Raw genomic sequence first — 27,239 nt, forward strand, 5'->3', positions numbered from 1 at the left:
TGGAAGCTGCATATATACGTATTTTACTGCTCATGGATGCATTGCTGATTGCCCTAACAGCTGATCGCGTGAAACCCTAGTACTTTTACTGTGTACCTGGTACCTAGGTCACTTTGTCACGCCGCCCCAGGGGTGTAGATCTCGTAAGGATCTTTCACCGGACTTCGAACCATGTCCGAATCTAGTCTTTCAGATAACCGGTCGAAGCTGAAAGACTTCATTGCTGTAAGTTAAACTGGCTTTGCTTGAAACCGGGGAAGCGTAATACTACACAGTCCTTAACACCTTCATGTTTTCACAGTCGATTTCTGTCATTCGAGGTGACCTCTCGAACATCACGGCGCCGCCGTTTGTGCTTGACACAAAGTCAACTGTCGAACTGCCGGCCTTCTGGGCTGAAAGACCATCAGTGTTTGTAGCCCCTGCTGCATCCGAGGATCCCGCAGAGCGCGCTCTTCTTGTCCTCAGGTGGTTCATCTCGGCGCTTCGAAACCAGCAGTATGCGGGTCGGTCCCCAGACGCCGGCGTCAAGAAGCCTTTGAACGCGTTCCTAGGTGAAATTTTCCTGGCACGGTGGGAGGACGAGGCCGGGACGACCAGGCTGGTCAGCGAGCAAGTGAGGTAAGATGCAGAGGTCAAGCCAAGCCTTGCACTTGTACACTTCTGACGCTCTCATAGCCACCACCCCCCCGTGACCGCTTGTCGAGTGTGGAACGAGGAGCACGGTGTTTCGGTACGTGAACCCCGCTCTTTGAAGGAATGCAACGGACAGTGATACTCACCTATCCTAGGCTGAAGGGTACACTCGGCAAGAAATCACCTTCTCTGGTAACGTGAATATCCAACAAATTGGCCATGCGACTCTGCACCTTGCTAGTCACAACGAGACATACTTGATTCCGTTACCCAATGTCAAGGTAAAGGGTATCCTGACTGGCGGGCCCTATCCTGAACTTCAAGGGACATACCACATTCCAAGCACAAATGGTTATATGTCGACCATCGAATTCGGCAGCAAGGGCCTTTTTTCTAGCTCCGACAAAAAACATAGCTTCGAAGCGAAGGTTTACCGTGAAGGCGAAGCAGACATGCCGTTGTACACTGTTAGTGGCAACTGGGATGGTGTATTCGTCACCCGTGACGTGAGCAAAGATGTCCAGATCGAGAAATACGACGTCCAAACCGCCAAAACGACACCTCTCACCACAGAACCGATTGAAGAACAGGACCCTTGGGAGTCGCGTCTAGCATGGCGTGGTGTCCGCGAGGCTCTCGAAAGAGGGGACATGCAAGGAGCCGCCGACGCCAAATCAAAGCTCGAGAATGGCCAACGAGAAATGCACAGTGCTGACAAAGACGGAAAGAACTGGAATAGATTGTTCTACACTGCGGGGCAACGTGACGAGATTGCCGAAGCTTTGGCGAGGAAGATAGGCCAGAGTTTCGATCCAACCGATACAGTGGCAGCGTGGACGTTCCGCCTCCGAGACTGGCAGGATGGAAAGTTCAGAAAGCCTTACCATGGTGGCTTGAGACCAGACAACACCAGAGACAGCAGCGCGACTGGCAAGGAGGAGACCGACAGCACAGGAACAACTGATGCAGGCCATACGCCGGTGGCTGTTGGTGCTGGTGTAGAGAGCCTCAGGCATATCCGAGCCAAACAGCATTCATCCCTGCATCAAGCTGTGACGATATCGGAAAATGGTGACACGCCGGAACCTCCAAGTGCACGTGAGGCAAAGCGGGACACAATTCCTGCCACTGCTGCCGAAAAGTCAGAGCCAGACATGGGTGAAGTCCATAGTGGCGTGGCCGGGATGAGTATGAAGGACATGTCACGTAAGACAAAGCCGGACACTATTCCTTCCACGGCTGCCGAAAAGTCAGAGCCAGACATGGGTGAAGTCGATAGTGGCGTGGCCGGCATGAATGCGAAGGAGAAAGCGCAAGTCGAGGACTTCATCCGGAGTCAATACTCGACTTCTGGCAGGTGACTCGCGAATCTCGTATTGCATACACGATCTCGATGCCCAAGGTCTGTTGACCTGGCTGGGAAGGAGGAAAATGAGGGGAGCTGTTCAGCTTGGCACCCAAGTGCGCTGGAGGAAAGGAATGACAAGCGGCACGATTCTTGGGCACGATAGGACACGTACTATCGTCAAACGACTCCAAGCGCCGACCGAATCGAGTGCGCTCGCTCGCTCGTGAAGTCAAAGAAATGAGGCCGAATGCTGAACTGGCTTGACCACACCCATCAGCCGAAACGGCGAGATCAAGCATCGACCAAAGCATCGACCACGGCATTCTCTTTGATCTCAACCATCTCTCTGCACATTTCGAGAAACCGTCCACGATACTCAGGTGCATCAGTTGTAATGCTCATGGGCCCCTTCCGATCAATTAGATTCCAAGCGTTGATCAACATTGTCATCGCCTTCGCATGAACCTTGTGCTTGGCCCAGAAGAAATCCAGGATGACCGCGCGGACAAGCCACTTATTATCCTGCGAGGGCACGCCTGTCCGCCAATTCGGCGGGTCTTTGAAAGGGTCTTCCGGCTGTGGTGCTGGATCTCGCGGAATACGTACAAGCATCAGACTGTAGTCTACGGCGTTGTGGCGGGCGAGCAACTCCGTGTCCGCTTCTATCGCTTGGAAGAATTCATCGGCCTGCTCCCTGGTCAGAAGGAGCTTGTCGTTGAAGTCATCTGCGAGTTTGGACTTTGTGGCCTGCGACGCCAGTTTGCCGCCTGCAATATCCCGCTCGGGGAAGAAGTATGACATTGGCTTCAGGTCGAAAGTCTGCCATTTTGAGTCTTCATCGGCCTGGCCGTGCAAGAGGTTCTCCATGACGAGGTGGTATGACGGAGCGATGCCCAGGATGCCGCCGATGCTGCGGTAGTGCCAGCCCAGGAAGTCTGTGATCCGGACGAGTAACGAATCCGGGTGTGATTGCATGTGCGATACGTACGGTTTCAGCAGGTCGTCGCGGAAGAAGGAGTGCTCGAACTGTCGTGGGATGGACTTGATGAGGTATTTGTTGTCTTTTGTGATGAAGAATGTCTGGCAAGAGTTAGTCTAGGAAATATATGGCAAAAGCTAGTAGGCAACGTACGGAGCCAGAATAGCCCATGTCGCCTTCCGGCATGAGGGAGTCGGCGTCTTTGAAGCTGGACCTGTATTCATCTTCAGGGAGATTCCAAGTCTCGGTACGCAGTTTGCGAAATAATTCTGGCCGCTGTCTTGTGAGGACGAGACCGTAGAGTCTGAAAAAGGTGCGCAACGGCCGCCATATCCGGAAGCGCTTATCAGCCTCGTCATCGGAGAGGATGGCGTAGACGATGGAGCGAGATATGCGCTTGTCGCGGTGGCTTTGCATCTTCAGGAACGCTATCAACTGTGCAAACAGAGAATGCAGAAAGGTCTTCAGGTCGAACATTTGTTACTTCAAAAGAATGAACGTTGGACAAAGACTTGGTGAAGTGGTTAAGCGAAGACAAAAAACAAAATCTGACGTCACAGTTACACGAGGCTGTAATGGCGAGGCTGTAATGGCGAGGCTGTAATGGCGAGGCTGTAATGGCGAGGCTGTAATGGCAAGGCTGAGTATTCAGAATCCATTCCATATCCCTTCCTCGTCTTGTTGTGTCAGTAAAGTACACCCCTCCCTCGACAATTTCCAAGATGAAGACACCAATTCCGCGGTAACAGGTCACTCAAAGCTATTATCGGCTCCGTCCTTTTGCGCATGATTGGTCTAGTAAACCTCGGTTGTGATTCGCATACCTTACGACCCCACACGCTTCGACTGCGGAGAGGTATGGGGTTGGATGGTATGCCGTCCGGCGTGGAAGCCATGGCTGTCCCGAATGCTCTACCGCTTGATAACGGGAACCTTTTGACCTTTATTGTTCTCCTTGACGACCAGGACACGTCGAGCCGGCTATCTAGCAGCCAGGATGCCCCGAATCTACAGGAATACAAGCCGTCAGCCATTCGTCGATGTACCCAAGTTAGATTTACTGACGCTGCTGTTTGGTAAGTAAGAGTTTTACACCTTGCAGACTCCGAGTAACGGTGACTTTTCAGACTCAGAACATGGCGTGGCCCAGGACGACACAGTCTTGCATCTTGAAGCCGCCAACCCATCCAACAAGATCACCAAGAGTGAGCTGCGTGACCTTGTCCAGCGGATAGCCCACGGGCTACGCGATCAATATGGCATTGGCACAAATGGACGTAACAAGGACGTCGTCACGGTAATCAGTTATGGTCAGATATTGGTACCTGCCGTCTTCTTCGGGGTCATTGCCGCCGGCGGGGTGTATTCTGCAGCCAGTCCGTCATCAACAGTCTCAGAATTTGCCCGCCAGATCAACATTGGCACAAGTGGACTTGTCATATGCAGCGCAGAGTGTAAAGACCTTGCTGCTCAAGCCGCCAAGCAGTGTAATGTACCCCCGAACCGCATCCTAGTGCTCGAGTCTAGTCCATCATGGAGCTTGAAGAGCTTGGATGGCAAAGTCGACGCCATTTCAAGCAAGAAGTTGGACTGGGAGCGCATAACGGACCCCGAAGCTTTGAAGAAGAGTCTTATCACGATCCTATGGTCCTCGGGAACGACTGGTCTGCCAAAAGGTGAGAATCTGCATTTCTTTTGCCGGCGTTGATTGAGAATGGGAAGGTGTCATGCTTTCGCACGAGAACCTCGTGCAAGAAGCCTACTTGGTTTCATTGCCGGGCCGAGAATGGGCAGTCAAGCAGGTCGAGGCCGGAAAGGAACTCAAACCGTATCGTACTCTCGCACACTTGCCCATCAGCCACATTGCTGGCTTGTTCGGCTATCTCGTCCTGCCGATGTACTCCGGCGGCCTGGTGGTCTGGATGCGCAAGTACGAATGGTCAAAACTCCTTCAGTACGTGAAAGAGTACGAGATCACGGCTTTCTACACTGTGCCGTCGATATATCTCCGGATTTCGAAGTCTCCCGACGTCAAGGATCATTTCAAGACGATCGACGCTGCGTCGACTGGTGCTGCTCCAATGGACGGAGAACTTCAGAATGCGGCGAATTCCAGACTCGGTACCGGAGAGACCTTTATCGGCCAGACGTGGGGTCTGAGCGAGACGACTGGCGCAGTCACCATGATGCCGAGAGGACAGACTGATGTGTCCGGGAGTATCAGTCCGATCTTGCAGAATGTCGAGATAAGGTAAGGCTAGCCGTCCCAAACATACCCGAGAATGCCCTCGGCTAACGGACCAAGAATGGTCGATGACAATTACAACGACGTCGAACCGGGACAAGAAGGCGAGTTGCTCGTGCGAAGTCCGCTGGTGACACAGGGGTATTTCAACAATCCCCAAGCTACCAAGGACGCTTTCCATGATGGGTGGTTTTGCACTGGTGACATTGGAGTGCTGCGGGATGGAAAATTTTACATCGTGGATAGGAAGAAGGTACGTGATGTCCTCTTTTCCGCATTTCACCGAGACCGGGCACACTGATGGGGCATCCCGTAGGAGTTGCTCAAGTACAAAGGCCTGCAAGTTGCGCCGGCCGAGATTGAGAATCTGCTCATCACGCATCCGCGGATCCAAGAAGCAGCTGTTGTCGGCGTCAATCTGCCTGAAGACCCTGGCACGGATCTGCCGCGAGCTTATGTCGTGGCCAAACCATCCGAGATCAGCGAAGAAGAGGTCAAAGACTATGTCAAGCAGCGGCTTGCCCCCTATAAGCAGCTTCGCGGAGGAGTAGTCTTCGTGGAAGAAATACCCAAGAACGCCATCGGCAAAATGCTTAGGAGGGAACTTCGAGAGCGAGCCAAGAAAGAGTTGGGACTGGCCGGCAGGGCTGCCAAATTGTGAAGCGACCAATGCGCATAGATCGTCCGAGCCGGATGGGAATGCTGAGCAAGGGGACAGAGAGGAAGGCCGTTCTAGAAATAAGAAAGGATAGATAGAACCTCGCAAGCCCTTGAACAAAACTGGTGATGGTGGCATCAATGATTTTGCCCAGCCTTGACTGACTCGCGTTTCTGCCAAGCACCGCTCCTCCTGAACCGTGGTCGTCGAATATTGTTCGTTTCGAGATGTACAAATGCTTCTACATCTATCCAACCTGTGAACAACTCCTGCAGGCCTGTTGTATTGGACAAGTAGTGCAACGACGTCGGAACACGCAATGCAGCCAGCACTAGCTTTACGTTCAGCACGACTGACTCTCTTCACCCGCGTCAACTGCGGCTTATGCGACGTGGCCAAGTCGCGCCTGATGGAAGTGCAGCAGCGACGAACCGTTGACTACTCGGAAATAAACATTGATGCTCCTGGGCAGAAGCAATGGAAGGACGTCTACGACTATGATGTCCCTGTCCTACACATCGACAAGAACAGCACCGAGGGACTGACACTCGACGCGGCGAAAAAGCTCATGCACCGCTTCACGGTCGAAGAAGTGGAAAAGGCGCTTGATGAGATCGAACAATCCTCGTCTTGATTCCGCCATTGGTGTCTACTTTCTCTCCTTGGTAGCCAGATTCACGGCGCCGTATGCAGCTCCCTTCACGGCTTGTGCGGCGGCGTGACCATACGATCCCTTTGCTTTTGACAGGGACTCGGCCATAAATGTTGGGACGGCTGTCATGTCGTTGACCACAGAAATCTAGCAGGGAAGTGAGCTTGGCTCGACCTGGCTCTGAGAATTGCGTCTTACCATCTGGAATCCCATATCGGCGTACCCTCGGGCAACCTCTCCTGATGGACAATAAATTCCGGATTTCTTACCAGCATCTTGAGCAGCTTTCAGAATTCGAGCAATGGCCTCCTTCAACTCTGGACTGAAGTCATCCTCGACAGGGTGCCCAATGTTGTTTCCTAAATCCCAAGGGCCAATGAATAGGACATCGATTCCGTCGACTTTCGCGATCTCTTCGACCTAGAATCCTGTCAGCAATTTGGCCTCTTTCTTGATCAAGCTAGACCATTCACGTACACAGTCCAAGGCCTCTTTTGTCTCGATCTGCACAATTGTCAAGAGGTTGTCATTCGCATTCTTCATGTAATCAAATCCAGACAGATTTCCCTTCACATCAAAAGAGCCCATGGAGAAAGGGCTGCCGAACCCTCTTTTGCCATATGGTGGAAACTTTGCGCTCTGTACCAGTCTCTTCGCATCGTCGACGCTGGTCAACAGGGGCACGATAATGCCGTGGGCACCGGCGTCGAGAGCACGCTTGACCATCCAACCTTCGTTCGCTGGGATACGGACAATGGGACTGACGTCGCAGGAGGCAATCGCGTGGACGGATTCGTGCATCTCGTTGTCTAAGGGCCGATGCGTCAGCCACAGCTCAAGGGTGCAAGAGCGAGGTCTCTTGGTCTTACCTGCAATGTTGCCGTGCTCGCAATCGATGCAAATCCAATCGTACCCTGCTCTTGCGATCGTTCTTGACAGGTATGAACCCGGGAGCATCTGCCAGGCGCCAAAAGAGAGGCCGGATCCTGTATGTAGCGCTTTGCGCAGGGTATTGGCATTCTTCAATACGCTCGCCATCTTGCTGGACAATCTCTAAGCAAGGAGGGCTCTTGACGCAGTGAACACTCTGGAAGTCTGAATCGAGGACGGAGGTAAGGATTAGAGGACGAGTTGAAACAAAGGGCTATGGATGCGGCTTCTGGAGCTGTCCAAGGTTCGCGAGAAGCAGGATAATGTGCTAGAAAAGACAAGACTGAAACGAGACGAACTTCACCTCTTGGAAGGGCGCAGGTGGAATAAAATGTTCAAGCAACAGCCGTTGATGCCGTGTTGAAGCCGGATTCGGAGTATTTGGAGGCACAGAATCTCAATCGCGGGGCAGAATGCCGATGACGCTGGGTCAATACGAGCCGAGAGCCAGACACCCACGTGACCCACCAGGCATCACTAGCACGTGGTTCGGCACCTGTTACCCCGAAAGGACTCACCTGACATCGTCTATGGGCGCCAGGCACCGGCTTTGCCGTCTGGAGCACGATGGAATACAGTATAGCTACCTAGGTAGGTACCTAGGAGTTGCGGCAACAGATTACCCTTTAGACTGACCACTTCAGAATGTCTTCGGTATGGGAACCAGCTTTCCAGTCGTCTGCACGATGGGCTCGATTTTTGGCATGCGGCCCAAACCAAGCGCCAGACCCTGATACCGTAGGACAAGAGAGTACAGCTGGGGATCTGGAGGAATCAATTCACTTTCGACTGTTCTGGCTGCTCCTTTTGGGGCGGTGATATTAGCCATATGTGCCGTCCGGGGCATTATCGCTGGCACGCAGAATGCGCCGGAACCCTAGAAGGGTAAGTGTTACACATTCTTTCTCGTTGGCACAACACCATTTGGTCAAATTACATACGAGCGAGTCCCTTGTTTTTGTTGTTTTATAATTTGCTGAGGGCTTTGCGACTTAGGGACTCTGGGGTTTGTATAGAGTCTGGATAACTTCTATTGCCCCACTGTCCTCCTCCTTTGACACGCCATGCACCCCCGTCGACGTCCAGGCATGCTCCATTTATAAAGTTGCCTGTATCACCAAAGAGAAAAACCGTTGCGTCGGCAATATCTTTGATAAGTCCGAACCGTTGGAGCGGTACACTGCGAATAGCTTCGTCACGCAATGCTGGGTCAGACAAGCGGCGGATGCCTTCTGTCTCGTCGATAGGTCCCGGAGCGATAATGTTCGAAGTCATGCCTCGAGGGCCATATTCCAATGACAGGACATCGGAAATGGCGTTCACGCCCGCCTTTGCGGCACAAACATGGGCTTGGGCAACTCTGGCACTGCGATAGTTCGTCGAGCTGACGAAGATAATGCGACCGCCGGTGCCGTTGGATACTAGAACGACGGGATGAGTAAAGCGGCAGCAATTGATGACCTCGACAAAGATTTTGTTGATAAAGCGAGGTATACGTACATGATTTACCGTCATTTCTATACTTCTCTGCCGACTTCAATAGATAGGGCAGGGTCGCTTTGACAGTAATCCAAGAACCGATCAAGTCGATGTCGATGACCGTCTTGAACGCGTTCAGTGATAGATCCGAGATGGGAGCTAGGAAGTTTCCAGCCGCTCCCGCTCTGGAGTTGTATAGGTAGTTTAGTGGCGAATCCTTGCGATTTTGGAACCCAGCAAGAGACGTTACCTGGTAGGTACTTACATGACGAAATCAATGCTTCCCAATTGTTCAACACATGTCTCAACTGCGGCCTTGACCTTGCTGAAATCTCTAACATCGACGTTCCCGATGCCTATCACTTTACTTCCGGTTCTCTGTTTTGTGATATCGGCAGCGACCCTCTGAACCTTTTCGGTATTTCGACCGACGATACACGCATCAGCACCCAACGTGACCAGTGCGCGCACTTGTCCAGAGCATATCGTTCCAGATCCGCCTGTGCAAAACACCACCTTATTTACTGTTGGGTATTGATGAGCAAGTTATAGTCCTTGCGGAAATCTCATTGACCTACCAAAGGTGCCCTCCTTCCAATAACTACTCACAACTGGCGCCATTGATCCAATTCACTGGTGGGTGTCACGGTTTGCACTATGAAGCACCTCAACGGAACTCGTCCAGCACCGTCGCGAGTAGGGACTCTGTTGTAGCGAGTTCACAAGACGTAACTTCCTGTTCATCGAACTACTACACGCTCACCTCCCATTCGACGTTTTCATCACTCCAGTACATTAAGTGTGGAAGTATGGATAAACATGGATTCCAACCACGTTGGCCCTCGGCATTATCAATGAAGACGCGCTAAGCTTACCCTTTTGATTGTTTGATGTGTCTTTTTCCCTCGGCATTCTCCTCACCCTCTAGTATCGAACCGTAAATAGCAGTTGGGTTTTCCGTTCTCGAGTAATCTAGGTATCTAACAAGTGCCCGGTACCTAGAGAGTGGTGCGACCAGGGCAGAACTATATTTCATTTATGCAATGTTCATAGCTTACTACTCCCTTTCGGTCGCTCCATGGCCTGAGTCGCATTCTTGTAGTTCTTCACGAGCTGCCGGACGGCCAGATCCAGCATGACATCCTCACTACCACCGGGAATCCTGGCGCCTGGGACTTCCCTGTAGATTCGTTCGGCGATTTCACCTTGGCCTGTCCGCGTATACCCATTCCCACCGAAAAGCAGTACAGCCGTCTGGGCACACTCATTGAGCACCATACCGGCCTTGGCTTTAGCGAGTGCAGTCAAGCCACCAAGTCTGATGTCGGCTTCTTCTTTGGTGAGCTGGGTCATTTGGTACAAGAACTGCTCGACCCAGGCTTGTAGAGCCTCGAGCTCGGCGCCCGCTTTGGCCAGTCTATGTCGCACAACGGGCTGCTCGATGAGCGTCTTGCCGAAAGCCTCTCGCTTCATAACGTACGCAAAGGCTGAAGACAGAGCGACACGGGAGGTCCGGGTCACGCTTACTGCGATGGTCAGACGTTCATGGTTGAAATTGGTCATGATATAGCGCATGCCCATGCCTTCTTTGCCGATAAGGTTCTCGACAGGGACCTTGACGTCGTCGAGCTCAATATATGTCGTGCCGGCGCTAATTTGGCCTGCAACCTTGAGCCGGCGCATCGTCACGCCAGGATAGCCTTTCAGAGGGCAGACGATGAAGCTTAGACCGCTAGCCCCTGGACCACCAGTTCGGACAGCCATCGTGGCGTAGTCGGACCAAAAACCATTTGTAATCCACTTCTTTTCGCCGTTGATAATGTAGTGCTTGCCGTCGGGCGTCTTCACCGCTGTAGTGGCAATGTTTGCCACGTCACTACCAGCTCCAGGCTCCGTAATCGCGATACAGGTGCGCTTCTTGCCAGGAAGGAGTTCAGGGAGAAATTTCTCATGCAGAGCTTTGCTCCCAAATTTGATCACCGGTGGAATACCTTGTTGCTTGTCAGAGATGTCCGATGGTGACGTATGACTTCCGCAACTCACCAAATGTATGTCCTGCGGTCATGGAACCGCCTGGCCCAGCAAGTCCTGTTCTGGATATTTCATCCAGGTAGATGCCAGTATGCAAATAATCCCACTCTTCTACAGTTGTACCCAGGATATCGTGAATGCCCAGTCTCTTCAACCATTCAACGGGCAAAGGCGCAGGCATATTGGGTATCAGCATGTTATGTTTGGCAAAGGTGTGGAAGAGGTGGTCTGGCACAGTCTCCTCCCGTTCCCATTCCATCGCATAAGGCAGGAGATGCTCTTCGATAAATGCCCGACATGCTTTCTGCCATCTCTTGTGAGTTTCTTTGTAGTAGGGGGATGGAAGGCCCGATAGCCAGGCGGGTTCCGAGAAAGGAACGAGATTGCCTGACGACCACATATTGAGAGATAGTACTAGGTATAGCACAGAGATGATAAGCGAAGCACAGTATTACCTTTATTGACGAGGTCCAAGAACGGTAGCTAGAGTCAATATATTCATTGTTTGGTGTCTATTTCGGCATCGAGGTCAGCAGTCGAATGGCAGAGTAGAACGTATGTTGCCGACAGATGCCTCGGTCACATTCGGTCAAGGTGTTTAGCGACCGCAGTAACAGAGCCTCGCACGTGATGCCTCTCACGTGATCAACCTCAGCCTTGTCCCGCTATTTCTTCTCCGGGTTGCTGACTCGAAATCCCTGGATTTGCACTTTTTGTCGTTGTTTGTTACAAGTCATATCAAGTGACAACTGGCCGCATGATCTCTTCCGAGAGTTCATCCATTGACCTTCCAGGAAGTCCTCCAGCCGGCGGCCTGTGCCACGAATGATACTCAGCATTGTCTTTTCTGAAACGTGACAGCATGATAGCTCAATGACCCAGAACACTCTGCGGACGACTCCAATACCTTATGCTACGAACGCATGGTTCTTTTTGGCACAGATTACTATTCTTTGCTCCTACAGAAACTTGGAGGGCGAGATGGTTTCTAGACTTGGTGACATCAAACTCAATTCGACACGCCGACGTCACCACTACCACCATGTCCACTACTGCAAACCTGAGTTCCCGAGCTTTTTGGACAGTCCTGTGGCCTCCCGCACTATTGAGAGAGATGGGTAAATCTTTCTTTTTTGCTGTTTATGCTCCTCCGTCCGAACCTACGGCTACGTACAGGTAAGGTACGACAAGGTATCTCATGCGCTCCCCCATGTCGCTCACACCGCCTCTCGCGCCAGTTGAGGAAAGAAGTTGCCTCTACCATTGAAGAAGCAGTAGTCTTGTCCGAGAAGTATTCGCCTGTCCTTCATGAAACTGACAGCGGGTGATGAGCGGGGATAACCCAGTCAAAGACTTCGAAATACCTCGTGAGGTCATCGCCTCCATGCCTCTTCTGGCGTTTGAAACTCTGTCATTACCATTTCCATGTGGCTGGGCTTCTCGAGACTGCCGCCATTCGTCAAAGCACATCTCGCTTGTGGCGAGGAGACAGGTTTGGACTGGCTCTCTACGCTTCCGCCCGCAAGGGTACAATGACATATCGCCTGCATTTGGCACCCTTGCACCGTGATCGCTGACGCTAGGCTAGGGTCCGTCATCGTCGCACGATGCGAGTGTCTGGACAGCACGGTAAGTATCATGCCGTCACAAGAACTCTTTTGAAATGCCATGAGATATAAGGACCTCCAAAGCATTCTGGCCTCGGAAGCTTTCTCAGTCACCCTACCTTGCGATACCTCTCTCGACACCTCGAATCAACACAGTCACAATCATGAACGTCGACCGACCAGCTCGTCAAATACGCCTTCCATGGAAGAACCGTGAGGCCATCCTACCCAATGAGGACGAGACCATGGTCTCTCGTCGGATACCGTTTTTGGGACACCTGCCGTTGAGCATCAAGAATCATTTTATTGCCATGATGGGTGAATTTGCGGGGACCTTTCTCTTCCTACTGTTCGCACTCGGAGGCACCAATGTCGTCAACGCAGCACCCGAACAAGGTCAACCGGAGAGTCTCGCGGCCAACCCGGCGAAATTGCTCTTCATATCTCTGTGCTTTGGAATGTCTCTGGCTGTCAACGCCTGGGTGTTCTTCCGAATCAGTGGTGGACTGTTCAATCCTGCGGTCTGCCAGCCGACGAGAGTATCTTTATCTTACCAGCCAAACTGACGTGCTTGACAGGTCACTCTTGGTATGATGCTGGTCGGAGCAATGCCTTATGTGAGAGGCTGCCTTGTCATCATTTCACAAATTCTCGGCGGCATCGCTTCATCTGCTGTTGTATCGTGTCTGTTGCCCGGACCCCTCAACGTACGCACATCTCTGGGTGGAGGCACATCTGTGACGCAGGGTCTGTTTATTGAGGTAACATACCGTCACTCACCCCTCGTATAACCACAATATCGGGCTCTGACCATGACAGATGTTCCTAACGGCTCAACTGGTCTTCACGATCTTTATGCTTGCAGCAGAGAAGCATCGCGCCACGTTCATTGCACCAGTCGGCATCGGCTTGTCACTCTTCATTGCCGAGCTCATGGGCGTTTACTACACGGGCGGCAGCCTCAATCCAGCGCGCTCTTTCGGCCCCTGTGTCGTCCTACACTCCTTCTACTCATATCACTGGATATACTGGGTCGGTCCCATCCTCGGCTCACTGCTCGCCAGCGGCTTCTACATGTTCATCAAAGCTTTGGAGCATGAGACCGTCAATCCTGAGCAAGATGCGGCAGGTGAACCGGCTAGAGTGTTTGATCCAAACACTGGTGTTGAGAAGAGAGTCGATCCCGAGACGGGTGTACCTCGGGATGGGGGCAACTTGTACAATTCTAATCATGGGCAGATGAGTACCGCTAGTGCTGGGGCTGCGATGATGAACCATAAGAGGGGTAGTGATGAGAGAACGCTTACTCGCGCGAATAGGGAGCCAGATCTCGAAGCTGGTAGAGGCATGCCGGCGCCGTGAAGCTTTAGCATCTCCATTCACTCTAGGGATGAGTTGAGCCGCATTTTTCGGTGTTATAATGCTTGTTTAGATAAGAATGGCATAGGGCGTTATGGGACGGTGGACTTGAAACGGATGTATGACGGTAGTTGATGATCACATCAATTGGAGATCTGAGGAAGCGGATGAGTGATGAATGATGACTTGGGATGTTATCAAAATTCATCAATTCGAGTCAGAGAACTGTCAATGTCGCCATAGATCCTGAGACACCGTGCAGAAATGCAATTTCTCACCACCATCGCCGTCGCTCAAATCCATATCTATGCTTCCTTGGGAGCCAATCTCTTCATGAATCGTCCAGCATCTAAGCATAAGGAGGTGGCGCCACCCCGATGACCTCCCTGTTCATTCGTCTCGATTCGCTTCGCATGGAAAAGCCAAAGACAATCGCGCGCACAATCTCCATGGGGTTGAGTATCGTCAACAATGCCCGCAGACCCAATGTGCCGCCGTAGTACCCTCCACCATTCTCGGGGAGGTTGTTGTCATACTGCTGCTGCATCGCTGACTGTCGCATCTGGTACCGGTTTTGGCGGTCCGGGTAGTATCCTGTCTCGGCATCGAGCTCGTTCGGACTATCTCGTCCACCGCCCATTTGGGACAGTGGCAGGGGACGGGCTTTGGACAGATCGTACGCGGCGGCGTCGTAGGCCCAGTGGAAGAAAATGGAAAAGGGGACCATCTGGATGGACACGAGCATGGTCTGGATGCCGAAGTTGACGTCCGCGTAGGTTAGGTGGGAGGTCTCTTTGAGCGCATGCGTCGAGCGGAGGATCCAGAATATGATCTACGTTGTGTTAGCATGTGATGTCTGGCAGTCTGCGAGGGAAGAGGGGATGATCTGGGGGAAAATGGGAGAGAGAAAAAAAAAGGAAAGAAGGAAGGCAGACGTACACCTTCGAAGAAAGCCAAGCCAATGATGAGTTTGAAGGCCAGAAGTTTGGCCAGGGGCTTGTGGTGTTTCAGGTCCTTCGCGAGCGCAGTGTAGAACTTCACAACTGATAGGACGGCGACAGAGACGGAGATATTGATTGCGACTTCCATCTGTCGAAAGGATTAGCGGATTTCTAAGAGACTACCAGAAAAAGGAAAGCGTACCCATAGATGAGCAAAGTGAATGCTGCTGCTTTCCAGACAGTAGACGCTAGCTGCCTGGGTGATGTCCGTGACGACGGAGACGAGGAGGGCGACAATGGGATATTGGAAAACAGCGAACCAATTCTTTCTGTACCACTCCAGGCCGTCGACTTGCTTTCCGCCGCCTCTGCGGCTCTTGGGGACTTCGAGGGCGGCGAAGAAGACGTCGCGGTACTGTGCGCTGGGCGAAACGAATTCGCAGAGCAGGAGGAAGAAGCTGCCCAGGGCGATCGATTGGAAGAAGTCGAGCCAGGGGTCGAGGTAGATGTAGCTGTTGGGGGCGGCGATGGTGATCCACGATATGATCGAGTAGATTGGGATGAGGGCGGAGATCTTCAGTATTCTTCGCACGTTGTTAGCAATTGGCCGTGTGGAATTGAGCCGGCAAGAACACTGACTTGGTTTGCTCGTTTGGTTTGCTGAAGTGTGTGGCATGTCTGAACATGAGGACGAAGATCGAGAGGGTCGAGAAAACAGCGCATCCGCCTGAGACGGCCATATTGAGTTGATGGAATGATAGGCTGCCAACCACAGGCTCCGGGGCGTCTTCAATGTGTAAGCTGTGGACTTTTGCAGTTGATCGGGTTGAGTGCATACCTGCGACGAAGCTCTTGGGCGTGCTGCATGTGTGATTCTTGTTATCGTCAAAGAGACCCATCTTGAAGACGGCTGGTCTTTTCGGTGGGTTGACTGCTCTGGTGTTGGGATTGTACAGGGATAGGTAGAGGTGAGATCTGGAGGTTTCCTTGCAATTGAAAGTGACTGACTTGAACAGATGCTGAAAAGAAAAGAAGATCTATATACCTACCATTGTGTCCTTACCTTTCGCGTTCGAAGTGTCGCTCACATAGAATGCAAAGATCGTCAGGCCCTCCATCTGCATTTGGTGAACAGCGCGAGCTAGGGCTGAGGTTTTGTATGCGGAACCCCTGGATCCAATTGCTGAGGATTTGGGAGGGGTTTTCAGGATAATCCATGTGGCTGAGACCCACATCGCCAGGCACTAGGTAAAGAGGGATTGAGCATGCTTCACGATCACGACCGGGTATTGTGAGTGGTAGAAAAGAGCGATAGATTCAGGTTGGGCGGATGGAAGGTAGAGAGTGCAATTCGCTCTGTAGGTAGGCCTAACTTAGTGAACCCTGGCTAGGTGCCTGGTTACATAATTACGGACTAAGCCCACCTAAGCTAGTCGAGCTAGTGAGCCTAGTGGCCTCAGCCTCGCCTGAGCACCGCCCCCAAGCCACGATTTCCCTGGATGTACCGCCTATCCACTCGCTGTTAGCGTCGAATGGCTTTCTCTAAGCGGAAGAGTTCGCGACATAGCTAGTCGAGCTTCGTCATCGTTCTCCTTTCCTTCAGTTTCAGCCTCAGCTCACCCCGTATCCCGCCAGGCCCCGGACTTTGGAAGAGACAAGGCGTTGCTTGGTAAAAGCATGATCTCTCGCGAAGCCCGAGGAACCGCGAAAATTGCCTATGTCGAACAGGATCTTCGGACCTTTCGCTCTCGCAAGTTTCGGCCCCGTGCAACAGACACACCAGACGAAGCCCGTCTGGAGCATGGAGTGTAATATTCCGTACAAGGCTCTATATATCCGTCGGTCTCGTTGAAGGCATCAAGTCGAAGCAGAAGTCGTATGCCTCGCAGTCATTATGCCTAATGTTGGAAGGCCAAGTCGAGACTGCCACCTTTGTAGGCAGAGGCGAGTAAAAGTGAGCAACCCATTCGAAGGTTGACGGGTTACTAGTATCTTTTGCACTAACAGCTCCACCCAGTGTGACTTGAGACAGCCGGAATGCGAAAGATGCGCCAAGCTTGGCAGGAAGTGTCCTGGGTATCGAGACGAATCCGACCTCATGTTTCGTCTTGAAGACCCTGCTTCATTTGCGGATGGAGCAAACCGAGATCGTCGCCGAAGACGTGGGGAAGCCACGCCACCAGTCTCTCGAAACACCTCAAAATCCCCGACTTCTCTCTCGGCAAATGAAATGGAAGTGGTTCTGCCACCAAATCAGACAGGTACGCCCACCCCGGATTGATACGAGCCGATTTTGACCCAATCGTTGCAGATGCCCTGTTCTCCTTATCGCTTCATGGCTTGCCTCAGCCTCCTGCGGAGTCATGGCATCTGCCTCTATTCTTCAACACCCTGATGCCCCGCCTGCAGCGGAATATGGCCTTTGGACTTCTGGGATTCTTGCCCGACATGGTAGCAGCGGCACGACCCGATTCCCCTGTGGGACTCGCCGTGCAGGCGATCTCGTGCGCTTTCCATACCACGAGGACTAGTGATCCAGAGGCAAGGACGAGACGATCAATCACTTATGGTAAAGCTTTGACGTCAACCAATGCAGCTCTTCGAGACCAGTCTCTACAGACCAGGGACGACACGGTCACCTCTGTGTGGCTGCTGAGCTTATACGAGGTGAATGCACCCTTCCGACCCCGGCTGCTGGCTTGGTTGCAAGCAGTGAACTCTCCGAATGGCCAATGAAGGACTGAATCTGACGGTATACATAGCTTATTGTAGGATCGTCTCCACCTCAGATGCATGTTGGACCAGCTACCTGGAACCTGCACACGCAGGGTATGGCGACGTTGCTGCAACTGAGGGGTACCGCAGGCTTTGACTCGGTCGTTGGGCGTAACCTCTTCTGGTTGTTGTTCAACTCTGTGGTAAGTCTTTCTTCATCCACTTGCGTCCACTCGATGCTTGCGGAGTCGTTCCTGACATTTATGGATAGCAAATTCGATGCCTGGTCACGGGTCAATCATGTCCACCAGAATCCATCCACTGGCTACGAGAGCTCGAAAAGCATCAGGAAAGCCAGGACATGCCCTCACTTCAGATGTCCCTTTATGGCTGCCATGCCTCTGCGCTGTGCGAGAAGATACGAAACTTTGTCGACAACGAGAGTTCAAACTCGCCATCTCTGGCCTTCGAAATACTATGGGAAGCTGAAGCGCTGGATGCGGATACCACCTATGACGCCTTGATTCCCCGCCCAGCAACGTACGAAACTAGTCTGCTTCTCGACCCAGTAGCCATGCCTCAGCCTAACTTTCAAGCACCGTTTGTCCGGACGTTCTTTTGCGGTTTCAGGTTGAAGTTTCTTCTTTGCGTCTCGGAGCTTCTCGCAAAGATCCAAGACCTATCCTCGGACCCGACTGCGAGCGCACTGCCGAGTCAGATTCAGCATAATATTTCTGCAATCCAAAATGTGGCGGACGAGATTCTGGCATCAGCGCCTCACATCTTCCGCTCCGAAGGGGTCGAGGAACGGACAAAGACTGGAAGACCAAGATTCTGGATGGATGGGCTCCGTTTGCTCTGGCCTTTGCGACTTGTAGCATTTTGGCCCGCTACGAGGCCAGATCAAAAACAGTCTGCTGCTGCTATGCTTCAGTCCATCCGGGAAGAACTGGGGGTCCTACAGGCGACTCAGGACTTCGCCATGGGGTCCGGGCGATCTTACCCAGCGACCAGAATGTCACCGCCAGCAATGCGAAGATAGAAGACAAGAGCAATGAACATTTACAGCACAAGGATGCCAGATAGGAAAGCATTTTGATGCTCCCGGGCACGAGAGTTCACGTGCTGGGAGTATTGCCTAGGCCCATGACGTGAAGCATTGCCGTTGTGCGAGCTGGAGCCCACTACTATCAACTGCCGCGAGCTTATTCAACCGGCTCATGTTGGTGGGCGAATTGACTGTCCGAGTATTGGACATGCACTTCGCTTTCAGGCGTTGTGTACTCATTTTGTGGTTTCAGAATCCAGCCACTGGGATTGCCAATGTCCCCAGGTGGAAACTCAAAGCACTCCCCGGACACGTCCGAGCCACCAAGCAAGGACTCGAAGGCGTCGAGAAGCGCTTCCATCTTGACGATAAGATTCAGCTTCTGGGCTTTGTCATACCAATCGCTCCTGCCAATACTAATGCCTGTTTTCACTATTGCAGGACACATGGCATTGAGTGTGATCTTTTCTTTCGGCAAGTGCTTGCCAAACGAGCGGACAAAACCCACGACGCCAAACTTCGCGGCACAGTATATCGGCATGCTAGGCACAGCATACAGACCTCGTACAGAAGAGACGGTGGCGATCTTGCCCCTGAATCCAAACTTGTTGGGTTCCTGTCGTCGGAATTGCTGAATAGCAAGGGCAGAGGTGTACAGCACGCCCGTCCCGTCTACGTCCCAGACGCTAAGATTTGGCTTTACGAACCCCTCTTGCTTTGGTCGATTGGGAAGCCAGTTGACTTCAGCGATCCCTGCGATAGGGTAGACGTAGTCGATTCGGCCGCCCAATTCTTTGATTGCGGTCTGAAAACCTGCCACTTGAGAGTCCCAATCTGCCACGTCCACAGCGACAGCGGAAACACATTGAGAGCCAGCCTCCTCGTTGAGTTCTTGCGCGACTGCTTCGGCCCCTTGCTTATTGATGTCGGCAATGCATACTTTGATACTGAGTTCGCATTAGCTCGGCACTGACAAAGTGGCGATGCGTTGAGTACCCTTTTACGACGAGCATGCGGGTAACTGCACGGGCAATACCGCTTGCTCCTCCTAATCGGGGCATTAGCAGGCTGAGATAGTTGGGGCAGCTTCGACGAACCGGTTACGTAGGCTGTCTGACCTTGGAACGACATCCTGTTTATTCAGTTTCAGAAGAGGGAGGAGCTAGTTGATTTCAGTGGCAGTCAACACTTCGCCACGCCGGAGGGCAGTCGTGGCTGAATGAATTGAGAGGGACGGCTGAAGACTTAGCTGCGTGATTCCAACACTGAAAATTCCTTTCCTCGAACTGGCAATGGACGTCTGGTATCCCACAGTGGCCTTCTCCGCAGACTGCGGCCCGAGGGAGTCCTACTCCAACCACTGCCCGCCTCGAGATGGGATACGTGCTCCAAGCTGGATAGATTTCCCCACAGTCGTGACATAGGGACCTACATTGTTGGCTCTTCGAGAGGGCTCGACTCAGGAGCCGTTCTAAGTAGTCATGTTAGGGTCCGCGACGAGGGACGTATTATTAGCAGGACACGACTATACAGGCCAAGAGTTCCCCCAACTGTCTTCTGCCACTTGTGTAGGCTGACCCGGTTAGTCAGGCCGACATCCTGCGTCTCGGCCCTCGTCAAACATTGTTCTCGGTAAGTCCTCAAAGCCATCAGGGTCAGCGGCTCAGAGTTGAGCCTGCATGGCGCAGGTTTGCAGAGCCTTTCACGAACCACAGCAAAATGGGAGGGTCTCTTCTGACCTCAAATGCTGACGGAATCACCTGTGCACTTGGCTGGGCGGCTTGTCACTACATGTGTCGTACTCGGGTTGTGATTGTTTGCGCGCCAAGGGATGTAAAACCCTCGAGAGCCTCGAGTGGAGTCTGTTGTCGTACCACTAGAGTCCCTATATACCTATACAGTCTGACGGTTCTCGGGACACTCGGTAGTTCGACAAGTCCTCCAGGAAACCACAAACGTGTTGGAAAGTCAAGCTGCTTGATTTGAGCGAAGCCTGCACTGCACAACCGACCACCTTGGTTCATGGAAACGAATGAAGAGCCCACGGCGACTACTCGTGCTTATATTAAAACGACCGTTCCTCCATCGTCAGCTCGTGGGTCACCGCCAGACATTTTCTTCCTCACCGCGACTTCTACATGTTTTCAACGTCATAGAACATCTCTCTACCCTTCTTCGGTGGCTCGATAAGGCCCAGCTGTTGCAACGCAGTGAGACCGCCTTCTTCTCCGATCTCTTTGACGATCTTCCCATCCTTCATGGTGAAAATGGTCATGCCTGAAAACCACATCTGCTTGCCCGAGTTGGCCTTGGTGAGGGCGCCTACGGAGAAGTCATCATAAGGCGCGCCGGTGTGTGTGCCTCCACCGATCCAGCGACCAAACACATAGTCGCCCTCGGCGATGAGCGGGTAAGGACCATAGGTCTTGAAGCCAAGGTTCGGGAATGCCTTTGGTTTACACCACAAGTTAGCTAACATCATCAGGCGACTGCAAAACGGTGGGAAACGCACGGCCTTGAAATCCACCATAGCTTGCTTAACAGCAGCTTTGCCTTTCTTCGGGTTTGCATGCATTGGGTATGATTGGAATACCTCGTCCGCACAAACCTCGTCGACGATATCCGGGTTCAGCTTTCCCCAGTACTCTGTGAAGTATTTGGCAATCACCTCTTTGTTCCTTTCTTCGACTGTTGCCATATTAGAAGGTGAACGAGGACGTGCACAAGAGACAAGGTCCTTCTTTGAATAAGGATGAACAATGGTTCGAGCTCAGTGATAAGCCAGAGTTGTCATCACTTATATTTATACAGGTATTTTGGGCGATCCGGCAACGTGATTCAACGAAGAGACTCCATTCCATTACAACAAATCCCGTAACTAATGTGTTCAGGGTCCAGAGCAGGGCAGTACCATTGGAAACATTGTGAGCAACTAGCATGGTCACGACCGAGGACACAGGCTCTGTTGATGCCTGTGCTTTTTCGGGAAAATATTGGTTCGGGTGTCGAGACCAGTTCGCCTCCTGAGGTATGTAGTTCACGTTGCTCAAACAGAGAGAGTCTTCTGCCCGACTAACAACACATAGAGGACGAGGAGAAAGCCGTCGCATTCCAACCAGAATCGACCAATAGCGAGTCTACGATAGTCAGGCTATATATACCGAGGGCGCAAATCCCTCTGTGCGCTATGGTCGGAGCATGTCCCCCTCCACGGGCCTCCGGGACTAGCTTTCATCCCAGCCTATTCATCTTTCGGGTCAATATTAGCTTTTTGTTCGTCAATTACCTCGCAGCAACTGAAGCTGTTAAAGATCAGATTGTTTCAAGGCCACGGCTCTCATGAGAGAAACTTTGCTGGGGATTTCATGCAAACACGAAAATTTTCGGGGCAAAGACGGAGCATTGCTACCGAATTGACCAGTCACAGTCACCATTCTCAGGCACGCTTATCGTTTTCAACACAGCCAATATATGCTTGAAGAGCAGCAGACGAATGCATCTCGCTCAGACATCAGTCTCTCTTAGCGAAGATCAGCCTGCTCCGTGCTTGGCAGTTCCCATTTGGGTGAGACGGTTAAAGATGGATAACTCAGAAGTCCCCACTGTGGAAGCCAATGCTAATGAGTTGCATACCTTCCCTCTCATATCCATCTAAACCCTTTAATCAAGGCAGTAATTAACATTGTTCCATCTAGAACCCTATTATGCTCCTCCACGACTGTGGCATATCTCGGGTCAATCTACGATTCCCTTGGTCAAAGGAGCGTCACGTGCGTCTCGACAGATGACTGGCCAATTCTCGAGCAACGGGTCCCCTTGCGTCTCGACAGATGACTGGCCAGTTCTAGAGCAATGCATTCCCTGTCTAACACATATATGCATAGAGCGGCTGAGACCGGATGATATCCATCCTACCTTTCGAAAGCACCGAGGTCTGCCTACAGTACAAGTGGCCTATTTGCTCCTGATTGAACAGACAATTTTCGTAACGAGAATGAGGGACCTGATATACTTCATCGTGTATGATTCCTCAAGAGACATATTTGCCATGGGAAGAGGTCCTCGCAGACCACCAACCGACTGGCGGGAACGCGACGCCTCTACCCCTGCACAACGGCCCGAATGATCTTGCCAGCATGCAGCTGGCCCTTCAGCAATGCGAGCATGACGGCACAAAGCCGAACCAGGAAACTCAACAACAATCGCACTTCTTTCATCTGCCTTTTGAGATTCGACTCTCGATATATATCCACCTGCTGGGTTGCATGACACCAGACAAGCATCCACACAATTTCCAACTGAAGCGTCGCCATGAGCTGGCCGTGGATCTGCTCCTTGTCAACCGCCAGATATACCGTGAGGCGCGCCTTGTCCCGTTCCAACACAACGTCTTTGACTTCGCCCAGTGGAACGGCACCGGTCTGCTGTACTGCGACTTGTTCCTGCGGAGATTGCGTCCATGGCAGCGGCGAGGCGTGCGGACCATCATCCTGGATGTGCTGGCCATCAGCATCACCAGTCCCGGTCACACGCAGCGCTGGCTTGATCTGTGCAATGAGCTCGGCTGCCCGGAGCAGGGGACGAGCTGCGAGGCTGACAGTGCGGGTCTTACCACTCTGAGACTGAAGATCAGCGGCTGCATCATGGGGGGCGGCAGACATACCTTCGACATCAACTCCCACTGGGTAGAAGACGGGCTTCTGGAACTGACTTCTCTCCGCTTGCTGGAGATCACGGTCGACACCGAGGGCGTGGACGAAGGCCTGCTGCCCAAGTTTATTGCGGATCTGCGACGTAAGCTGTGCAAAGCAGAGATTGTCCTGAAGAAGATGCACAGAGGAAAATCATCGGTGCTGTAGGCAATTCCATGCTATTGACCTGAGAAGCATCCAGAAAGGAGGGGTGTTGGGATTGAAGGGATGAAGAGGGCGTGTGGTTCAAGCACTCAGACGGCGTGAGACAGAGCAAGGTACGGGGTCGATTGTTGAATAAAGGAAAGAGAGCAGCTTCTGCGGTGGGTGATGGCCTATAGTGATAGCTAGTGGCCGCAAGGCTGAGCCAAAAATAGGTGGCCGGAAGACACTGGACTATCACTTGAGAAAACTTATTATTGCTTGCCACAGACGGCCTTTGGAGACCACGGCCCCTCAAGACCTAATCACCTTTCTACTTTTGTCATTAGATTATTCGTATTCTCTCTCAATGTGCTTCCCGTTTCCAGGGGCTTTCCAATACGGCGTCGCTGTCATGCCCTCACTCCCGCATTGATTCAGTCATTTATTCATTCATCCAGTCAAGCCGAAGCAGGAACCTGCTCCTCTGTTGGATCGACTATCTGTTTTCCTCCGCTGCCGATGACAACAACAACCTCGCTAAGTTGGCCGGACTCGTCGCCTTCCTCCCAATCAACCACTCCAGGACTCCGGGACTCCCAAGGATGCCTCGCGTGTTGTAGTAGAGCGGCATGCTCTCGGGCTGTCTCGATTTCGGAGGTCTACATCCGCGAGACTCTGCGGGCCCGGAACAAGCGCTTGCAGAGCGCCTCGGCGGCCTGCCCGTACGACACGCCCGCTTGGCCTCGAAGGTATTTCCCAGCGCGTCCCCCACCGACCTGACGTACTCAAAGTGGTCCATCGGCCAGGTGCTGTGGATCTGGTACGTGGCGCAGAAGTGCCTGTGGCGTTCCCGGATGACTTCCACCGAAGCATCGGCGTGGCCGCGCAGGGTGGTGAAGCAGACCACGACCGTGGCATCGTAGGGCGCCACATACACGGACGCGTCCGCGTCCCTTTGCGAGCAGCTGACCGATCGAATTGTCCGTGAAAGGGCTGGAGGATCGTGTAGGTCAGCGGCGACTCGACGAGGTACTCCTCGACGAGCCTCTTCCTGTTGTGGTTCAACATCTTTGTGATATGGGCTTCGTATTCGGTATCTTCTAGGTGTCGACCCTTGATCGTTTAAGCGTGTCACTATCTTGGTCGGCGGAAGTGATGATGGGCCTTAGTCGAGAGCGCTTGTTGTCAGGAACAGGTCCCGCCCCACTGGGTGATGATCAAAAAGACTGTGAATTCTGCTACTTTGTAGTAGCCATATCTGTACCTAATTAATAGTCATACTTGCCATGACCGGTAGTCATAACATTTACACACCACCCCAGCCTATCCACCCACGGGCGTGTGGTCCTCTGAGACCAATTACCACGTACCCAAGCACGAGAACAGCGATACTCAGTCCTCCTGATGCTATCCAACCACCATACCGATAATAAACGACGGTTCCTGTCTTCGTTCCAACAAGCTGACCAAGATATAAGATACTCACAAACGCCGTGTTGACCCGATTTCGCATTTGTGGCTCGAGCGGATGCAGGGAGACTCTGTTCGAGATCTGCAGTATTACCAGACCAACGTCGAGGAAAATCGCTTCAAGTATAGGACCAGCGATCGAGTGTAGGCCAAGGAAGGTTCCTAGGATCACACCAACTAGACTGACGCTTTTGCCTACCGCAGCGGAATACAGCGGTTCGCCAAGTGGCTGAACGAGGTATTCACCACAGAACGGAGCCGCGACCATGGTTGCGAGACCAATCAGACCAAGGAGGCCAATCTGGCTGGAAGTATAGTTGTAGATCGGCCCGGCAAGCAAGAATGTAACATTTGTCCAGAACGATGATACCGCAAAAAAGGTTGAGAAAGACAGTAAGCCTGCTTGGACCAAAACTGGATGTTTGTAATAGAGAGTGAGGATTGACCATAGAATGTTGTGATATGTCTTGACCAGCTGTAAAGGGGCGATAGAATTGATAGTGCCATATTCTGGCATGAAAATCATGAGCAGGAAAAGTACAAGCAACTGGAGACCGAGAGCGAGCCAATATACATTTCGCCAAGATGTATGGTCCGCAATGATCCCAGATATGACTCGGCCGAGAAAGATGCCGAGTGTTGGCCCGGTACTCATTATCGACAAGTTGAACGCGCGATTCCGTGACGTAGACAGTTCCGAGACCAGAGGGAGTAATAGTTGCGTGACTGGAGTGAATAGCGCAGATAAAAAAGTGAACGCTACAAACGGAGTATACTCGTTCGAGCAGCATGCGCCGAGCCTACCGTACGTTTATATAAGCCACACAAGGATAGAACATTTGTAAGAGTAACTCACCAGAATATCGTCGTTAGCCCAATCAACGTTAGCGTGAATTGGCGCCTTGGGAAAAAGTCGGCCAGCGGCAGGATCATCAACAATCCAATGGCATTCCCCGCCTGGGCCATTGTAGGCACGTTAGCTACTTTTGCCAACGATACCTTGAAGTCATCCGCGAGGACGTCTAAGATCGGCTGACTGTATGAGAGATTTGCAGAAGCGAAGCCCGAGGCAAGAGCATAGAGTGTCGTGAGTCTTTTAGTGAGGTATGACGGGCTTTGATCGTTCGAGAACTTCCATCCAAGCCTCAGGAGATGCGGCACGACTTGGAAGGCCATACTGTAAGCGTGTGCCTATCTGATGAAGTGTTTGTTTCAACCCCCCACTATTCACTGGATGAGACATGCGATGGCTGGGGAGAAATCAGGTCAGGGCTAGGCTGACATTGAAAGTTGTAAAAAGCTCGGGTCTTCCGCTTGTCAAAAGTGAGGCATTCGAAGAGCGTCGAAGCTGAGCAGTACTCCAGTTGCGATGGATGGCAGCGGCAGATATATTTTGAAAAACCACAGCGAAGACCAAAGCTCTCCCCGCACGAAGGCTACGAGTGGCAACCATAGGCGATTTGCGATTGCAATCCAGCGACCAAAATTGCAAGCATGACCTCATTTCGTTGACCAGTTGTTTCAACCTACACTTCACAGCGTCCTCATCCTCGAAATCAATGTGAATTTAACTCCGATAAGCTCTTAACGTAATCTGACAAAGATACTCACACTTGGATGGCTGCCTCCCTCTCCAGCTCAACACCGAGAAGAAAATTTGTGGAGCTCAGGAATAGCGCTTTCCATCTGCCTTGACGTCGACATAATCATCAATGTTCAACCTTGAAGCACAGCAGACAAGATCTGTGTGATTCGCCGTATACCACGCCATGAGAATGCGTCTCCATCTCCTGATCTTTTCAATGTTCCTGCTGTTGGGCGGGGTCCTAGTGTCAGGCCGCAGTATTTGCCCGAGAAGCGGACGACGACGATTGCAACGATCTTGCACGTCTTTCTGGGGCTGTGTCAATATCGACTCATTAATGACCGGAGTCCCGTGGAACACACCTACATGGTGCGACTGTGAGGACTGGGTCGCGCTTGGTATCGAATCTCGGTGTTTGGTCGGTTTCACGCTTGGGCTATGGAGTCAGCGAGTCATAGATGCCGAAGAGTGAAAGGAAGAAAGCCGAATAAGCGGTGGTGATCAGATTGGAAGCTTAAAACTTCAAAGGTAGTCTGGTCTTCTCGATGTCGTCTGTACAGTGGCCATCAAGTCCAAATTGGACATGAATCTGCAGATCGAACACACGATCGGCATATGTGAGCACGATGCAGCCTCCAGAGTCGACGACCAGGGCCTCGTTGGTCGGTTTCAATTAGTCTGAGATGTCCACTATCTTCATCGAAGAAGACCAGTATTGTGT

At 52.1% G+C, this 27,239-nt stretch overlaps 13 protein-coding genes across 13 annotated transcripts; 5 read left to right on the forward strand and 8 right to left on the reverse strand.

Annotated features, from left to right (window-relative positions):
• Positions 1–171: 171 nt before the first annotated feature.
• On the forward strand, positions 172–3,284 carry PV05_08520 (uncharacterized protein; the record flags this gene model as incomplete). Its single annotated transcript, XM_013458042.1, has 4 exons — positions 172–225; positions 302–621; positions 679–733; positions 792–3,284. The coding sequence occupies 4 exons, from the start codon at positions 172–174 to the stop codon at positions 1,995–1,997; spliced, it is 1,635 nt and encodes a 544-aa protein (XP_013313496.1). The 3' UTR covers positions 1,998–3,284.
• On the reverse strand, positions 1,767–3,432 carry PV05_08521 (uncharacterized protein). The gene is made up of 2 exons (XM_013458043.1): positions 3,117–3,432; positions 1,767–3,064 (listed from the first exon to the last, which is right to left on the reverse strand). Exons 1-2 carry the CDS (start codon positions 3,378–3,380, stop codon positions 2,276–2,278), a joined length of 1,053 nt encoding a protein of 350 aa, XP_013313497.1. The 5' UTR covers positions 3,381–3,432; the 3' UTR covers positions 1,767–2,275.
• A 528-nt stretch (positions 3,433–3,960) lies between these two features.
• PV05_08522 (uncharacterized protein) lies at positions 3,961–5,869 on the forward strand (the record flags this gene model as incomplete). The annotated part of the gene is made up of 5 exons (XM_013458044.1): positions 3,961–4,039; positions 4,091–4,639; positions 4,686–5,214; positions 5,269–5,461; positions 5,525–5,869. The coding sequence occupies 5 exons, from the start codon at positions 3,961–3,963 to the stop codon at positions 5,867–5,869; spliced, it is 1,695 nt and encodes a 564-aa protein (XP_013313498.1).
• A 249-nt stretch (positions 5,870–6,118) lies between these two features.
• On the forward strand, positions 6,119–7,135 carry PV05_08523 (uncharacterized protein). The gene has a single exon (XM_013458045.1). It carries the CDS (start codon positions 6,186–6,188, stop codon positions 6,498–6,500), a length of 315 nt encoding a protein of 104 aa, XP_013313499.1. The 5' UTR covers positions 6,119–6,185; the 3' UTR covers positions 6,501–7,135.
• Positions 6,284–7,826, reverse strand: PV05_08524 (uncharacterized protein). The gene is made up of 4 exons (XM_013458046.1): positions 7,388–7,826; positions 6,996–7,327; positions 6,717–6,938; positions 6,284–6,665 (listed from the first exon to the last, which is right to left on the reverse strand). Exons 1-4 carry the CDS (start codon positions 7,554–7,556, stop codon positions 6,516–6,518), a joined length of 873 nt encoding a protein of 290 aa, XP_013313500.1. The 5' UTR covers positions 7,557–7,826; the 3' UTR covers positions 6,284–6,515.
• A 588-nt stretch (positions 7,827–8,414) lies between these two features.
• PV05_08525 (uncharacterized protein) lies at positions 8,415–9,548 on the reverse strand (the record flags this gene model as incomplete). The annotated part of the gene is made up of 4 exons (XM_013458047.1): positions 8,415–8,869; positions 8,949–9,112; positions 9,193–9,451; positions 9,506–9,548. The coding sequence occupies 4 exons, from the start codon at positions 9,546–9,548 to the stop codon at positions 8,415–8,417; spliced, it is 921 nt and encodes a 306-aa protein (XP_013313501.1).
• Positions 9,549–9,974: 426 nt separating this feature from the next.
• PV05_08526 (uncharacterized protein) lies at positions 9,975–11,139 on the reverse strand (the record flags this gene model as incomplete). Its single annotated transcript, XM_013458048.1, has 2 exons — positions 9,975–10,918; positions 10,971–11,139. The coding sequence occupies 2 exons, from the start codon at positions 11,137–11,139 to the stop codon at positions 9,975–9,977; spliced, it is 1,113 nt and encodes a 370-aa protein (XP_013313502.1).
• A 1,244-nt stretch (positions 11,140–12,383) lies between these two features.
• On the forward strand, positions 12,384–13,927 carry PV05_08527 (uncharacterized protein; the record flags this gene model as incomplete). Its single annotated transcript, XM_013458049.1, has 5 exons — positions 12,384–12,485; positions 12,547–12,587; positions 12,639–13,086; positions 13,144–13,326; positions 13,385–13,927. The coding sequence occupies 5 exons, from the start codon at positions 12,384–12,386 to the stop codon at positions 13,925–13,927; spliced, it is 1,317 nt and encodes a 438-aa protein (XP_013313503.1).
• A 207-nt stretch (positions 13,928–14,134) lies between these two features.
• Positions 14,135–16,187, reverse strand: PV05_08528 (uncharacterized protein). The gene is made up of 5 exons (XM_013458050.1): positions 15,704–16,187; positions 15,505–15,652; positions 15,068–15,449; positions 14,864–15,013; positions 14,135–14,756 (listed from the first exon to the last, which is right to left on the reverse strand). Exons 1-5 carry the CDS (start codon positions 15,762–15,764, stop codon positions 14,274–14,276), a joined length of 1,224 nt encoding a protein of 407 aa, XP_013313504.1. The 5' UTR covers positions 15,765–16,187; the 3' UTR covers positions 14,135–14,273.
• A 301-nt stretch (positions 16,188–16,488) lies between these two features.
• PV05_08529 (uncharacterized protein) lies at positions 16,489–18,905 on the forward strand. The gene is made up of 5 exons (XM_013458051.1): positions 16,489–16,819; positions 16,883–17,126; positions 17,177–17,532; positions 17,628–17,783; positions 17,852–18,905. The coding sequence occupies exons 1-5, from the start codon at positions 16,760–16,762 to the stop codon at positions 18,620–18,622; spliced, it is 1,587 nt and encodes a 528-aa protein (XP_013313505.1). The 5' UTR covers positions 16,489–16,759; the 3' UTR covers positions 18,623–18,905.
• On the reverse strand, positions 18,786–19,759 carry PV05_08530 (uncharacterized protein; the record flags this gene model as incomplete). The annotated part of the gene is made up of 3 exons (XM_013458052.1): positions 18,786–19,575; positions 19,625–19,676; positions 19,726–19,759. The coding sequence occupies 3 exons, from the start codon at positions 19,757–19,759 to the stop codon at positions 18,786–18,788; spliced, it is 876 nt and encodes a 291-aa protein (XP_013313506.1).
• A 1,003-nt stretch (positions 19,760–20,762) lies between these two features.
• PV05_08531 (uncharacterized protein) lies at positions 20,763–21,326 on the reverse strand (the record flags this gene model as incomplete). Its single annotated transcript, XM_013458053.1, has 2 exons — positions 20,763–21,077; positions 21,141–21,326. 2 exons carry the CDS (start codon positions 21,324–21,326, stop codon positions 20,763–20,765), a joined length of 501 nt encoding a protein of 166 aa, XP_013313507.1.
• A 3,443-nt stretch (positions 21,327–24,769) lies between these two features.
• PV05_08532 (uncharacterized protein) lies at positions 24,770–25,588 on the reverse strand (the record flags this gene model as incomplete). The annotated part of the gene is made up of 1 exon (XM_013458054.1): positions 24,770–25,588. The coding sequence occupies one exon, from the start codon at positions 25,586–25,588 to the stop codon at positions 24,770–24,772; it is 819 nt and encodes a 272-aa protein (XP_013313508.1).
• Positions 25,589–27,239: the final 1,651 nt, after the last annotated feature.

This window comes from Exophiala xenobiotica (genome assembly GCF_000835505.1).
Source record: "Exophiala xenobiotica strain CBS 118157 unplaced genomic scaffold supercont1.5, whole genome shotgun sequence".
In the NCBI taxonomy this organism is placed as follows: Eukaryota; Fungi; Ascomycota; class Eurotiomycetes; order Chaetothyriales; family Herpotrichiellaceae; genus Exophiala; species Exophiala xenobiotica.